A 15,676-nucleotide genomic window follows, 5' to 3' on the forward strand; every position below is an offset into this window, starting at 1 on the left:
CATCAGCTATGTAGCAGGCAGTGGCTATAAACACCCCAGGGACCCTGTCCCTCTTTTTATTAGTGTACTTGAATAGTGACTGAGATAGAACCTTGCTTTCCCACGGTAGCTGTAGACTAGAATCATATGGGAAGTTATACAGCTCCAGGGACCAGCCAAGGCATATATATCAACATATGTAATGCAAAAAGCTCTTTGAGATCTGAATGTTCCCTGAGCCCAAACTCTTAGGACAGAAAAAAGGAGTGCTTGCTCCCTGCTGCTGTTTGGGGGCAAGCGAGAATGACTCCTAAACTTTCAATGGCAGAAAATGAGTAGGAGTTTTCCAGGCACGTGGAATAAGTGAAAATGTGGAGTTAGGGGCTTTCTTACAGAAGCCAAAAAGAAATATGTGGCTGGGTGTGTGGGTAGTCAAAGAGCAGGTGCTGAACTGCTTCCTAAGGGCAGAGGAAACCCATCAAAGGGCTCTGGGAGAGAGCAGAGAGAGGGAGGGGGAAGAGGGGGGCAGAGGAAGGGAGGGAGGGAGGAAGAGAGAGAAAGAGACAGAGACAGAGACAGAGAGACAGAGGGAGAGGGAGGGAGGGAGGGAAAGAGAGAGGGAGAGAGGGAAGGAGGGAGGGAGGGAGGGAGAGAGAGAGAGAGAAAAAGAGAAAGAGAGAGAGAGAGCCCTTTCAGAAGAAACCCTTAGGCTACCTAGGGAAGGAGGAGAAGAAAAAAGTTAAGGGACCAATCAGACACTGTTGAGAGGGGTACAGAAAACAGCTTGGCTATACTGGGGCACCACCAGGGAAAGGAATGAAGATCTTCAAGATAGAAGACAGACTTGGCAGGACTCTTCAGTAGGGTAAAGCTGAGGCAGAGGAGGAGCAGGGATGACCCTCAGGTTCCAGACAGCACAAATGCAGGTGTCTATCCCTGGGAGAGACCACAGGAAGGAAAGGCTAGAAGAGGAAGATAACGCAGTTTCTGACAAGTTAGACACGAATGCTGGCACACATTCTGTTTTCTTAGACTCTGTACCTTTCTATCTCCGTCTATTAGCAAGGAGCCCAAGTTGGTGGCCCAGGTTATTTACATCTCCCCTGAAACCCAAAGTCCACTCTCTGAAGCAGCTAAGGACCACCTCTGTGCTCCAGAGCCCTCTCAGATTGTTGAATCTGGCTCATCCTAGCTCTGCCCCTGCCCCTGCCCTACCCTCAGAAAAAGACTGCAGACTGTATCTGATTTTGGCTCCTGTCTGGCTTCTCAAGGACATTGGTGCTTCCCCCTTGAGACTGTGCAAGCTTTTCTTTTCTTTGCTTTGCTTTTAAGAACTATTTATTTATTTTATTTATATGATTACACTGTAGCTGTCTTCAGACACACCAGAAGAGGGCATCAGATCCCATTACAGATGGTTGTGAGAAACCATGTGACTGCTGGGATTTGAACTCAGGACTCTGGAAGAACAGTCAGTGCTCTTAACCACTGAGCCATCTCTCCGGCCCCAGGAGCTTTTCTTGACTTTTGTCTCCAAGGTAACTGAAGATCATTATACTTTTTCCTTAAAAGCGTCGACCCCTACAGTGCCAGCACCCAGCCACAAAACCCAGATCCAGGCACAAATCAGCAGTATATTCAGTTCCTGAGGGCTAGGACTTTTAGACTAGAGTCATTTCCATTTAGTTGGAGTGGTTTAGTTTTGGTTGGTTGGTTGGTTGGTTTTGTTTTTTTGAGACAGAGTTTCTCTGCATAGCTGTGGCTGTCCTGAAACTCACTCTTGTAGACCAGGCTGGCCTCAAACTCAACTCACAGCAATCTGCCTGCCTCTGCCTCCAAAGTTCTGGAATTAAAGGCAAGTGCCACCATTGCCTGGCTTGTTTAGCTTTTGAGACAGGGCTTCACTGCATATCCCTGCCTGGCCTAGTAACTGCTAGGTAGACCGGGCTGGCCTTAAACTTGAAGTGATTCTCCTGTCTCTTCCTAAGTGTTGGATTTACAAGTGTAAACCCAACCATTATGCTTGGCATCATCAGCATTTAGATGATAAATTCATTTGTTGAGTTGGTTTTTCAAAGTGTTACAAACTGGACGTTCTGATGGAAATGTATTCTCACAGTCTGGACACAAGAATCAAGGGGTCATCAGAGTGATGTCTCTGAGGCTCTATGTATGCACCTTCCATAGCCTCTGATGGTTTGTGGGTGATCTTCAGCAGTGTTCTTAGGCACTCTGTCTTCATGTGGTAATCTATAACAAAATACCACAGACTGGACAATTTTTAAAGACTAATTTCTGTTGTGTCTTTGCATGTGTTTGTATGTCCATGTCTGTGTGTTAGGGTGCATGTGAGTACAGGTGTCTGAGGAGGTTAGAGGAGGGAATTGGATCTCCTGGAACTGGAATTGTAGGCAGTGTGAGCCACCTGACATGGGTACTGAGATCCGAACTTGGATTCTCTGCAAGAGCACACTATGCTCTCTCAACAACTAAGCCCATCTCTCCAGCCCTACACTGGACAACTTATAAGCAATAAGAACACTTATAAGAGCTTATAAACTCACAGATTAGGAATGTGAAAAGTCCAGGAGCTAACAGGGTTAGTGTCTGGTCACAGCCATGCTATTCATGTGTCCTTGCATGGTAGAAAGAACAGAAGTGCAAGAGAGCAAAGGGAGAAAATGATCTGCATCTGAACCGCTGACAGATCTGATGAGGGTCACATGAACATAAACAACACACAGGCAAATGGAGAGTGGGGAGGGGCTCCGAAGGAACACCAGTGCACACTGAGACCAACTGACCAGACAGGAGGAGCAGAATGGCAAATGGCGGATAGCGGTGGGCACTGAGCCAAGCCAGCCGTGCCCAACAGTGCCCCACCCCCCACAAACAAAGGCCAGTCTGAGGGGCTTGTGGCTGTGATGGCTGCTGACTGAAGGTCCTGAGGCATGAAGTTATTTAAAAACAAACAAACAAACAAACAAAAATAAGTCCGTGGGCCAGTGGGTAAGGAGGAGCCCAGAGCTCGGGCAGAGGGACTCGCCACTGGGTGAAAGTAGGTGCAAGACACTCAAAACCCGTAGTCATAGAGCTGCAGCATCTACACTGGAAAACTTCTGTTCCTATGGCCATGGTTTCTTCTAGCACACAGCCCCACACGCCTCTCCCCTCACACCCAGCCTTGCCTTCTTACTGTGTATGCTCCCAGTGACACTGATACCTTCCCTGGAATCTCAGCTCTATCAACTTGAGAGGACTTTGTCCCATGCAGTGATACCTATAACCTATTGACACTCGATACTGTCACACTCGACCAGGTATGGATCACACTCCTTTTTCCAGTGAAGGCCACAAGCACACATACTAAGAGTAAGTCATTCTATTTAGTCACAAACGAGTTTCTTAGATAAAGCCAGTGGCACCCACACGGCATAAGAACACCAACCTCACGTCTGTCTAGTTTTAGCTGTTTCTGTCTCATACAACACCCCTGCCTCATCACATGTCTATGTGTCTATGTTATACACACATGCACATCAATCTCACCGTTCTGTGACTCTGTATACACAGACCCGACTCACTATTCTGACTCTGTCTTTTGAATACATGCCTCATATAGATCCTTCACCAGCCACCCACACTCACAATCCTTCCCTGCCTGTCATACACACATATTCGGCCTCACCAGCTCGTCAAACTCAAAAAAACACAAACCAGTCTGCCTCCATCTGAGTCACAGTGGCACACACTAAGGACCCCATCCATCTTCCCTCAGACCCACATGGAACAAGGCCAGGTGGAGGCGCTGCGGGACAGGTCTGGCCAAGGCGGGGCGGTGGCCCTCCCGTGACTGTCTGTCGCTTGCTCCGGACTCTGCCCGGGCCTGGGCGGCGGCTGCAGCCAAGAGAGCGACGTGGAATGGCCACGTGGAGCCGCCCGGGGGAGGGCCGGCTGCCAGCAGCCGGGCGAGGACGGCGCGGTGCCTATAGCGCGAACCAACCCGGAGTCCCAGTCGCGCACCGTGCCGCCGCAGCAGGTGGGTCGGACTCGGGCAGGGGCCAGGGCCCAGTGGGCGGCAGGGGCACCCAGTACCTTGGGGGTGAGGGTGGAGACCTTCTGCTGGCGGTCAGGATGCAGGGAGCGCAGTCCTCCGCATCCCCTGCGGCTTGGACTCGGCTGGGGGGGTAGGTGGCCCTGGCCTCCTAGGACCACTGGGGAAGAGGTCATCCCTGAGAGCAGATAGAGGAAAGGTGGAAAGAAAGCGTTTCCCAGGCCCCTGGGTTTGATGATAGGTCCAAGAGTCCTATTCGCCAACGGTGTTCTAGTAGCTAGCCAGGGTTCCACCTCATTCAGTAGATGGAGATGATTGAAGGACACTGTCCGTCGTCATCCAGCTGTAGGTGGCTGGTCTCAGGCTAGCTCAGGTGTGTGCCTCTTTGGCTGTACAGCTGCAGTCATTTAAGACTCCCCCTCCCTAGACCCGGACACTAAGAGCTAAATTGAGGGAGATGATTCAATTCAATAACTTCTCCATTTACTTAGAAATGAGATGGATACCCTTCATGGTACCAGCTCCTGTCCTGGAAAGATTCAGGAGGGGCATTATGACTATTTGTCAGGGATGTTGTAAAAGAAATGTCTCTGTGGAATGTGAAGCCGTTTGAGATAAGCCTGCAAAGACCCCTGCCACACTGTGAAGCATCTGCTGGCCCTGGCTTAGCCTAGATTATCTCACTGTACCCTCCCTAAAACCCTAGGAAACATTGTTATCTTTAAAATGAAGACCCCAGGACCAAGAGAGGTTAAGAGACCTGCCTGGACCACATAACAGTGCAGAGCCAGGGGCTGACCAGTGGTCCAACCTCAAGGCCAAAGTCTCCTCCTGTGAGCTAGGGCAAAGGTTTAAAGAAATTGAAGGCAGAAGGTCATAGTGGAAGTGTGTGTGTGTGTGTGTGTGTGTGTGTGTGTCTGACTTGAATAACTTCACTGAATTATATCACAACTGTTAACTACCAGGTACAGTGGTTTTTAGGTATTTATTAGGCTAGTTATGTTTATGCATGTTATAATTATGGAAAATGGCTAGGACCATTTTTATTTTATAAGCAGTTGTTCAATGGCCATGCTATTTCTGTTACAAAGGCTCTTACAAGTGCTTAACACGGTGTAACTATGCATAAGTCACATTACACACATCCCATGAAAGTTTGGCTTAAACAACAGCTGGGAACATCCAGAAAACATTAGACTCTAAGTCCCCATGCAGTGCTTTTAATTTTTGAGGTATAGACTGCAACTATAGAGTGCTAAAGTTATCAGAAAGGTCCACCTTGAAGGTGAAACAGGTTTGGACAAAAACACTGAGAATATTAAGTAAGAAAACCTATCGAGCTGCCATTTGAAGGAGTGTCTGCTGTGCTGGAGGGTGAGACAGAGATGATGCTGTACCTGAACACACAGATGAGGACGCAGGTGCACGACAGTAAGAAAAACAAAAAGCCACCAAAGGTCTTGGAGTTGCCATGTGTGGCGTAACATTCCCTGGAATTCTAGTACTTGGATCACGAGTTCAGGGTTATCCTCAGCTACGTGATGAGTTGGAGGCCAGCCTGGGATACATGAGATCCTGTGGGATTTTTAATTAATTAATTAATCAATCAATCAAATTAGTTGAAACACAGTCTCTCTGTAGTCCTCGGTGTTCTGGAACTTGTTTTGTAGGCCAGGCTGGCCTGGAACTCAAGAGATCCACCTGTCTCTGTCATCCAAGTATAGGGAGTAAAGGTATGCGTCATCATCTTTATTGTTTTTATTTTGAGTTTGTGTGTGTGTGTGTGTGTGTGTGTGTTTGGCCTGCATGTATGTTTGTGTATCACTTGTGTGCAGTGCTCTCAAAGGACATAGGAGGACAGAAAAGGGCCTCTGGTCCTCTGGACCTGGAGTTATAGATGGTGGTTAGCTAACATAGGGGTACTGGGAACTGAACCAGTGCTCTTAACAGATGAGCTATCTTTCCAGCCCCCATTGTTTTAAAAATAAGATTTTGAGGGAACCAGCAAAATGGGTTGAGGTACTTGCAAGGAAGCCTGGGGACCCAAGTTCAAACCTGATATCCCACAAGGTGGCAGGAGAGAGTCAATTCCCAAGAGTTGTCTTCTGACCTCCAGGTGCACCCTGACTCACACTGGCCTACACTTAAGCACATATAAGCTAAACAATAAAGTAAACAGTTAGAAACTGTTCCTGAAGCAACAGAATTCTGGCAAAGGGATACTTATATAATGTGTGTATAAAGACAGTACCACAGGCTAGGACAAGAGAGAGAGAGAGAGAGAGAGAGAGAGAGAGAGAGAGAAGGAATTCACTCTCCACTTACTATTTTTTGTAATCCCATGACGCTGGGATCTTGGTTCTGTCCACTATACACACTTAATAGTTACCTGTGTAAAGGACTCACAGGACAGAGGACAGTGACTGAGTCGCATGGGGAGGGTTTAGAATCATCACTGATTTATATAGATCCCAGAGCAGAAGTAGTTGACACTTTCAAGACAGCTACAGGAGAACAACAGACAGCAAGGCCTGTGTGGCTAAGTAGGTTCACACTTACAAAGCCAGCGGTTTGGATCCAAAGATACAGGAGAGCCTCTGAGTCCTTCAGAACGCCCACCCCCACCCCCACCCCCACCCCAGGTGGGTGCTGTCTCTACTTGTGCTTGCACATGGTCTCAAGCTTCCCAGAGCCAGGCTCGCTGCATAGGCAGAGCAGGATGAAGGCAGTTCCAGTGCTTGTCTTGCTCCTCCTCAGCAGACTAGATTATCGTATTGATGCTTTAGTACCAGCTGGGCTATGGGGATCCGCCACGGGTTAAAAAGCAGTATAGAACAGCTGGTTATGGTAGCATACTCCTGTGATTCCAGCAGGGTGGGAGCCCATACAGGGAGGCCATACTATCTCATCAAGACAACCAGAGCTAGGTGTGGACATGCATGAGTATAATGCCTGTTCTTGAGAGCCTGAGACAAGAGGATTTCGGTGAGTTAAGGCTAGTCTGAATTACATGAGTTCAAAGCTAGCCTGGGCTACATAGCAAGGCCTTGTTTCATAAAATCACCAAAACCAAACAACTTAGTAGCGTCAGATGATAACCTTAGCTTTGTTCATGGATGCTGTCCAGGCAGAGCAGTGGAGACCAGATTTCTTCACTGTTGGCTAGGACAGCTGGAAGGCTCACAATTGGAAATGGAAGGTCATTCTCACAATCGCCTGCCTTGGTGGGTTAGGGAGGGCACCAAGATCTCCAAGGTTTGGGGATTTTTTTGTTTCATTTTGGTTTGGTTTTTTTTGAGACACAGAGAGATTGAGACGCTACCCGGCCCTGGCAGTCTTCTCAGCTATCGTAGTCACCTGGAAGCCAGCCACCACGTCCAAACGTGTAAGAGGAGGTGACTCAGACTCCAGGGCTAGTGGCAAGGAAAGTAAGAACCAATGGCAGACATGGGCCAGCAAGACGGACAGACAGACGACGGACGGATGGACGGACGGACGGACGGCAAAGGCCTTTGGCCTGCCTTTGACCCCTAGACCTACCTGGTGGAAGGAGAGAACTGATTCCTCAAAGCTGTTCTCTGACCTCCACTGAGGCACACATGCCCACAGACAGACAGACAGACAGACACACACACATTTATACACAAACACCAACACCAAAATAAACAAAACCGTTTTGGGAACCCTTGCAGTCAGCCTAATGAGTGAGTGGATGAGTGGGTGGAGGGGACTTCCTGCTGTTCCCAAACTGCCACCAGCTCATCTTCAGAGCTCTTCAAAGCAGCCTTAGAGGCTAGTCTAGATAACAAGTGTCGACAGCTCTGAGGAACAGACCGGAAGGGCTCAGGTGGGAAGGCTAGGGGGGAAGGTGTATGTGAAGCCACCACAGAGCAGCCAAGACAACTTCTGGAAGGCAATTGCCTCATCTCATTTAGCTATCACTGTGGCCCCAGGGAAGTGCTCTGTCAGCTTGTATGGCAAGTGCTGACCAGAGACAGAGAAGGCACACAGCCAGTGTAAGGCAGAGCCTGCCCTGGGACCTGGCAACCTTCAGTTAGGGTCCTCATGCTCCACCTTTGAGTTACACCTCCTTTTCCTAGTAGTTCTATATTTCTGTGTTCCTTCCTTCCTCTCAGTCAGGATCTTACAACATTGCCTAGGGCTGGCCTTGAACTCACAACCTCAACCCCCGATCCCCGGCCCCTCTGAAGAGCTGGAATTATAGGCATGTGCAACCATACTTGGCTTCTGTTTAACTGTTTTTTATTTAAATATGTGTATCTTTTCCTGATTATATAATTTTGTAATCCTTAAGAATAAAATGAAGTAGTTTGGTCTTATACCTTCAGCTGATTGATAAGTAGGAGCTTAAGAAACAGTAAAGAGATGGGCTGGGGAGATGGCTCAACAATTCATGGGACCTGTTGTTGCTCTTGCAGAGGACTTAAATTCAGTTTTCAGCAATCCATATCAATCTGTGGGTTGTGACACTTTGGGGGCCAAATGACCCTTTCACAGGGGTCATATATCAGATATCCTGCATATCAGATATTTGTATTACAGTTCAAAACAGTAGCAAAATGAGTTATGAAATAGTGGTCTTGAAACTTGTTCTGTAGACCAAGCTGGCCTTGAACTCACAAAGATCCACCTGTTTCTGCCTCCAGAGTGCTGGAATTAAAGGCATGCACTACTACCACCCAGCAAAAATAAATAAATAAATAAATAAAATAAAATAAAAAATTAAAAGTAAGTAGCCTGGCAGTGCACTTTCAGTGGTAGAACATTTGACTTGCAAGAGTGAAGGCTTAGGTTTGGCCCCCAGCACTGAAAAACAAAGAAACAAACAGCCAGACATGATGGTACATATCTGCAATCCCAGCACTTGGGAAGCAGAGGCAGGGGGATGAGGGGCAACCTGGGCTACTTAGTGGAAAATGTGTATTTGCATTCTATAATTTGTACAGCTGCTTTCCACCCATGCTAGCCTTCCTGGTCTGTGTCATTTGGTTTCTCATGTGTGTTAGTCGCTTTCCGCTACTGTAACAAACATCCAAGACAATCAACTTATAAGGAGAAAAGATTTACTTTTACTTCTTGGATGGGAGGTTTTCACTCATGGTCAGTTGGCATGGCTGCTTTTGTACCCCGCCCCATGATGTTTGACTATGGATGTGTGTACATTGAGTTGGGTGTACATGCATGTTTATTGTGTATGTGGGGGGGGCGCAGAGACAGACATTGAGTGTATTCCTCAATCACTCTCTCTTCATTTTTGAGACAGGGTCTCTCACTGATCCTGGAGCTCACTAATTGGCTAAGCTGGCTGACCAGTGAGGCCCAGGAATCCCCCTGTCTCTACCTCCCCTCCCAGCCCCTTCCCCTGCCCCCTCTTACAAGTCTTCATGTACAGCAAGCCTGAAGCCCTTTATTGACTGGGTCACCACCCCAGCCCAGGATCAACCACTTAACAGGTTCCACCCTGTCCCATAGCGCCAAGCTGGGAATCATACCTTCGTGTTTAATACACGAGCTGTTAGAGGACAACGCAGAGCCAATGACACTCCATGCTGCCCTCTTTCTGGTCCATCCCAGGGTCCACACATGCTGACATTCTCCTTCTGACTTCTCTGGCAGTAGGCCCTCTCAACCATAATGTGCCCCTTCTTTTCATCTTAGAGACGGGACCCCAGCAGACTCATCCTTATCCCAGGGACTTTGCACACAAACAGCTTCCAAGGTTGCCATCTAGTGCCCTAACCCCTGCTACCTGCCACACAAGTCTGGAGGGCAACTCTCCTTTCTATGCTTCCTCTCTAACCCTCCAGAAAGGAATAAGACACCAGTCTTGGAGTTCCGTTCAGCTCCTTGGGGTTTCTGTTGACATTTCTGCCTTCTACTTCCAGGTGGAGCAGCCAGGTGGCCTCCAAACTCTAACTGCTGCCTCCATTCCTTGAAGATTATTCAGATCCCCAGAATTCATGTAAAAAGCCAAGCATAGTACTGTCGGGAGTAGAAATGGGTGTATCCTTCAAGTTCACTTGGGCAGACATTTTAGTTGAACTGCTGAGGTTCAGTGAGAGATCCTTTATCTCAAAAGATAAAGGTGGTTTAGCGCTACAGGCACTTACAATGTGAACCTGGGTACCCGAGTTTAATCTCTGGAGCTGATAGAAATGAAGACTGCACAAAGTTGTCCTCTGACCTGCACATGCACATGTCACCACAGTAATTTTTTTTTAATTAATGAAAGTTTCTTATGATCAAGGGCAGTGATCAAAAGAAAGATATTCCATATCACCCTCTGACCCTTACAAGTCCACATATATCACACACACATTACACTACAGACAGAGAAAAAGAGAGAGAGAGAGAGAGAGAGAGAGAGAGAGAGAGAGAGAGAGAGAGAGAGAAATGGACACACACACAGTGGAAAAACAAGCACAGGTTCTGTATCTGCAATAGCTTCATCTTTTTCTAGACTTTCACTCTGGTGCTTCTCGCTCAAGGCAGCTCAGGAAAGTGACCGTTTTGCTTATCTTCCTGTGCATCCGGTGCTTGCCAGCTCTGCTTCCACATCCACCTTGGACATGGTTCTGAACCTTCTTAGGATCACAGACCTCTTAGAGAATCCACTGAAAGCTATAGAATGTTCTTTAGGAAAATCAAGTGATAGCCTGAGTTTTAGGTTCGCTAGATGAGAGGTCCTGACCCTTTGCTGGGACCGTCAAACATCTGATTATTTTTCTGCACAAAGATGGTATTGGGAGGATGGCTTAGTTTTAGTGGGCTTCTATCTCCTTGGAAACTCACATTATATGTACGTATCCCTGGGACAAACCAAAAAGCTTTATGCTTTGCGTTATCAATTGACTCATTTTTATATTTGACTATTTCTATATTTCCATTTCCAAATATGCATAACAGAGACAGCCAGGTTGGTCTTGAACTTACAGTCCTCCTGCCTCAGACTCCTGAGTGCTGGGATCATGGGGCATATGCCACTACACCAGGCCTCAGTAGGTTTTATAAATGCAGACTAGCAGTCCATCTCCCTTTTAGTCTCTTTGTATACATTTTTACCTTCAGTGAGTCCCAGCATCCTGATCTATCCTTTTACCATCTGTAAACAAAGTAGCCTGCCCTAGAGCAGATACACTTACATAGCACTTAAGTGGGCCAGTGGGACATGACCTCACAGTGGGACAGGAGCCCTCACACCCAGAGCTACCCTCCCACAGTGCACTTTATATACTGGAGCAGGATTTATATATTTTCTTACATGTAGGACTTACCTTAAGCTCCATGGAAGGTTGCCCATGGGTACGTATAGTCCTCCCTGAGCAGGCATCTTTTCTCCTATGCTGAATGTTTCCACATGCAAGGAGGGAAGTCATTTCTGTCTGAGCCAACTGACCCCCTAACATATGGCAGACACCCCTCCCCTGACTCCGCAATTCTGTTCCTAGCTCCAGTTTCCATCAGGATGTTCCAGTGGCTGATGCCAGCGTTGATGCTGCCACTACTGCTGCTCCCTTTGGGTCAAGCTGCTCCCAAGGATGGAATTGCAAGGTAAGAGGATTAGGAAGGTAGGGCTGGGGCAAGGAGAGTTCTGGAAATATGTTATGATTCTAGGGGAGCCAGGAGCCTGCAGAAGTACAATCTCTGTCATTTCTGGGTACAGCACCCCAACTTCCTACCTTTTGATTATTAGAATGCCCCAAGTAAGGTCTTGGTGCATGCTTGTAGAACTCTTTGCAGTCGAGAGTTCAGCTCATCTGGTGTGAAGCATCAGAAGGAAGCCAGAAATGCAGACAGGGACTATCCTCTAAGAATCAAGACCTGACACTGGGAATGCCAAGGAAATGGGGATCATTAGCTTAATGTCTCTGACTTACCAGAACCGCTTTCTTACAGTTAGTATGTACATTGGGATCATGGGAAAGTAGATGGCTGGCAGCAGTGACCAAACTGTGTGGGACAACTCCTGTCACTTCAGCATCTCAGGCTGATATGGGCAAACAGTAGCCACATGCAGAAGTAGGAATACTTGAGATCCTGGGCAGACATAAAGTCTGGCCTGGAATCCATACCCTCTGTTTGAAAAAGGAAGAGGCGTGATGTGTCAAGGAGCAGAGTGGGTCTGTAGAATTCTGGGCATGCCTACCAGCCTCAGCCTGAAATCCGCTCCTTGGAGTGGATCCTGGCATTGGAGAAGGAGGACCATAAGAAACCATTATATCTTCTGGGCAGTGGTGGTGCACACCTTTAATCCCAGCACTTTGGAAGCAGAGGCAGGCAGATTTCTAGGTTTGAGGCCAGCCTGGTCTACAGAGTGAGTTCCAGGACAGCCAGGGCTACACAGAGAAATCCTGTTTCGAAAAACAAAACAAAAAGAAAAAAAAAAAAGAAAAGAAAAGAAAAAGAAACCATTACGTCTTGACACACACTGGACCATCATCTTGGGCTACCATTGTGTGTCTGCTATGATGGCCTCAACCTTGCTAGGCAATTTTTTTTTAATTTTTCTTAAGATTTATTTATTTTATGTATATGAATAGGGTCTCAATCTTCAGACACACCAGAAGAAGGCATCAGATCTCATTATAGATGGTTGTGAGCCACCATGTGGTTGCTGGGAATTGAACTCAGGACCTCTGGAAGAGCAGTCAGTACTCTTAACCGCTGAGCCATCTCTCCAGCCCGACATTTTCTTTTTAACTCTTTATTTATGTACATGTATATGTCTGTGTGTACCTGGGGGGTGGGGGGCATGCCTGCAGGATCTAGAAGTGGCTAGGTCCCCTGAAGTTATAGATGTGAGTCACCTAATATGGGTACTTGGATTTAAACTCAGGTCCTCTCAGAAGAGCAGCAAATGCTCTTAACTACTGGAATAGCTTGCCAGTCTCGTCTTTGTGTTTTCTAAAGTTAACTAAGGCACCTGAGCTGCAAAGACAGTTTTAGGAATTAAGGTTCTGTTTCCAGTGACACTCGAAGGGCTTTTTCACTGCAGCCTTTTCTGGGGATTTGGAGGGACATCTCCCTTTGAGTCTGGGGAGAAATTTGCCAAGTGGCTGCTAAGCTAGTCTATGAGCTGCTGCTTCTCTCCCGTTCTAGGTTGGACCCTGAGGTGCAACAGCAGCTCACGCCCAACCCCTTCCAACCAGGCCCTGAGCAGCTCAGGTGAGCTGGGGGCTTTCAACGGGCATTAACTGGACAAGTGTTAGGGCACAGAGAGGACTCTCCTGGCTGACTTTCCACTTTTTCACCAGACGTCTGCAGAATTATCTCAAGGGACTAGAGAAGATGGAAGAGAATCCTGAGCACATGAACCGGGAGCAAGGTGAAGGCCTAGTGCTGGGCACCGAGGCTGGGAGGATCCAGGGAATGGAGCTGGGGCCGTATGTGGCTGCCCCATGATTAGAATCTCTCTAACCCAGATTCTCTTCCATAGTCCTGCTCTCGCTTTTTGCTCTTCATGACTATGACCAGAATGGACAACTGGATGGCTTGGAGCTATTGTCCATGCTGACAGCAGCTCTGGCCCCTGAAGCTGCACACTTTCCCATCAACCCGGTAAGCACTCCTGGAAATCGTGAAGGACTAGCTGCTTGGATTTTTGGTCCTTTTCTTTTCTTATTATAAATAAGTACACTGTAGCTGTCTTCAGACACACCAGAAGAGGGCGTCAGATCTTATTAGGAATGGTTGTGAGCCACCATGTGGTTGCTGGGATTTGAACCCAGGACCTTTGGAAGAGTAGTCAGTGCTCTTAACCGCTGAGCCATCTCTCCAGCCTGGTCCTTTTCATCATGACTTTTGGTAGACTCCCAGTGAAAGGGAAGCTCAGAGCCTATGTGGCAAGGTTACGAGGCTGTGGGAGAAAGGCTGGGTTCCTGAAAATGTCTATGGTAACTCTTTCCACAGGTTATCCTGGTAGTAGACACGGTGCTTGAGACTCAGGACCTGGATGGAGATGGGCTCATGACTCCTGCAGAGCTCATCAACTTCCCAGGAGACGCCCCCAAGCACGCAGAGCCCCTCCCCCCAGCTCTCCAGGAGCCACGACCTGCTGGAAGTCAGCCACTTTTAGCCAACAGTCCACTGCTGTCAGAAACCCAGCAGTCCCTGGGGACTAAAGAAGAAATTAGGGGCCAGGTAGAGGCTAAAAGGGCATCCTTGGAGCCTGAACAGGAGGCTGGACATCAGACAGAGGCTAAAGTAGATACCCTAAGCCCTGAAGGAGAGGCGAGGGGACAGGCAGAGTCTGAAGGAGATGTCCCAGGTCCCGGAGAGGGTGCTGAGGGACAGGCCGAGATCAAGGACAATGAAGGAGAAGCCAAAGAACTGCCTGTGGAAACACTTGAGACCCTAAACACTCCAAATGAGGCTGAGGCTCATAGCATCCAAATGGAGAATGACGAGATATGAGCCAGACAACATAGGCTCAAGCCCCTCAGAATCTCAGTGCAGAGCAGAAGCATGATGTATGAATATGGTGGGATTAGAGCCACCTCTGACATGGGGACAGTGGTGCAAGCTAGTAATCCCAGAAGCATTGAGCCTAGTATGAAGCCAGGCGAGTTTGAAGCCCAGCTGGGCTACTGCATAAGACCCTGTCTTGACGAGGGGGAAAAAAGCACTCCCACATCTCCTTTCTGGCTTCAGTGGGAAGCAGGACTTTCTGTGCAGCTCAGGGAGACCATAAGCTGAGAGGCAGCTTTCAGGCCCCAAACAACCAATAAAGAACAGAATGAGTCTGCCTCCACAATCATGTGTCCTTGGTCCAGCCTACGCAGACCCTTCCCCTCAGAACACGAGGGTTTGGGGACTGGACAAACCTCTTGAAGGGATAAAGACCCAGCTTTCCCAGGGTTTCTGGCCAGGGGTGCTGAGGTGCACTAGCCACAGCCAGCTGCAACAACCCCAGGAAGAGAGCTCAGTGGTGGCGCACGCCTTTAACCCCAGCACTCAGGAGGCAGAGGCAGGTGGATCTCTGATCAAGGCCAGCTGGTCTACAGTGTGGGTTCCAGGACAGCCAGGGCTAGTATAAAGAGAAACTCTGTCTCAAAAAAAAATCAAATCAAAATACTACTATGACTATTAATACTATTACTACTACTATTACAACTAATAATAATAATAGTAATAATAACAATAATAATAAAAGCAAGGAAGAAAGGAAGCTAGCTAGCCTCCTGGAAGTCCCTCTCCACTTTGTGTAACTCTAGGCAGGCAGTGGTTCCCTCTCCCCTGGACGGATCCCCACTCCTAGTGATGGTATCAATAACCATCCTCCCCCTCTTTTCCTCTCTTCATCTTTCTCCTCCTCCTTCTGAGAACCTTGAGCACACCAGACACCAGGCTGACATTTTAAGATAGCATTTTATCTGATTCTTATCCTCACAATGATTCCATGACCACATGATTCCATCAACTCCATTTGACAGATGGGAAGTTGAAGACAATAGAATTGAGCAGTGCACCCTAAGGTGGCACACACCTAATTAAATATCTTACTTCAACTCATGTCTGTCTGACAAAGAAGCCTATACTTTGGTCCAGTTGTCCCAAATCTCAAATTAGAACCTGATCCTAACATGTCACCTGTATCTAACCTCCCCAAGAGACAGCGGCGGC

The 15,676-nt window shown here is 47.8% G+C and overlaps 1 protein-coding gene across 3 annotated transcripts; it reads left to right on the forward strand.

Moving 5' to 3' along the window:
• The first annotated feature begins 3,771 nt into the window (after positions 1-3,771).
• Positions 3,772-14,807, forward strand: Cgref1 (cell growth regulator with EF-hand domain 1). 3 transcript variants are annotated; one of them, XM_031355837.1, is made up of 6 exons: positions 3,772-4,018; positions 11,503-11,605; positions 13,154-13,219; positions 13,309-13,379; positions 13,491-13,612; positions 13,964-14,807. In XM_031355837.1, the coding sequence occupies exons 1-6, from the start codon at positions 3,901-3,903 to the stop codon at positions 14,465-14,467; spliced, it is 984 nt and encodes a 327-aa protein (XP_031211697.1). In that variant the 5' UTR covers positions 3,772-3,900; the 3' UTR covers positions 14,468-14,807. The 3 variants fall into 3 exon arrangements, with proteins under 3 accessions (XP_031211697.1, XP_031211698.1, XP_031211699.1); XM_031355839.1 differs by lacking the exon at positions 3,772-4,018 and adding an exon at positions 11,075-11,356; XM_031355838.1 differs by lacking the exon at positions 13,154-13,219.
• The last annotated feature ends 869 nt before the right edge of the window (positions 14,808-15,676 follow it).

Source organism: Mastomys coucha, unplaced genomic scaffold (genome assembly GCF_008632895.1).
Source record: "Mastomys coucha isolate ucsf_1 unplaced genomic scaffold, UCSF_Mcou_1 pScaffold6, whole genome shotgun sequence".
Taxonomy (NCBI): Eukaryota; Metazoa; Chordata; class Mammalia; order Rodentia; family Muridae; genus Mastomys; species Mastomys coucha.

Excerpts from the sequence above, each read along its gene's own strand:
- Cgref1 (XM_031355837.1), top strand. The coding sequence starts at position 3,901 with ATGGCCACGTGGAGCCGCCCGGGGGAGGGCCGGCTGCCAGCAGCCGGG. Across the intron at positions 13,220-13,308 it reads CCAGGCCCTGAGCAGCTCAG|ACGTCTGCAGAATTATCTCA; the intron begins GTGAGCTGGGGG and ends CTTTTTCACCAG. Across the intron at positions 13,380-13,490 it reads GCACATGAACCGGGAGCAAG|TCCTGCTCTCGCTTTTTGCT; the intron begins GTGAAGGCCTAG and ends TCTCTTCCATAG.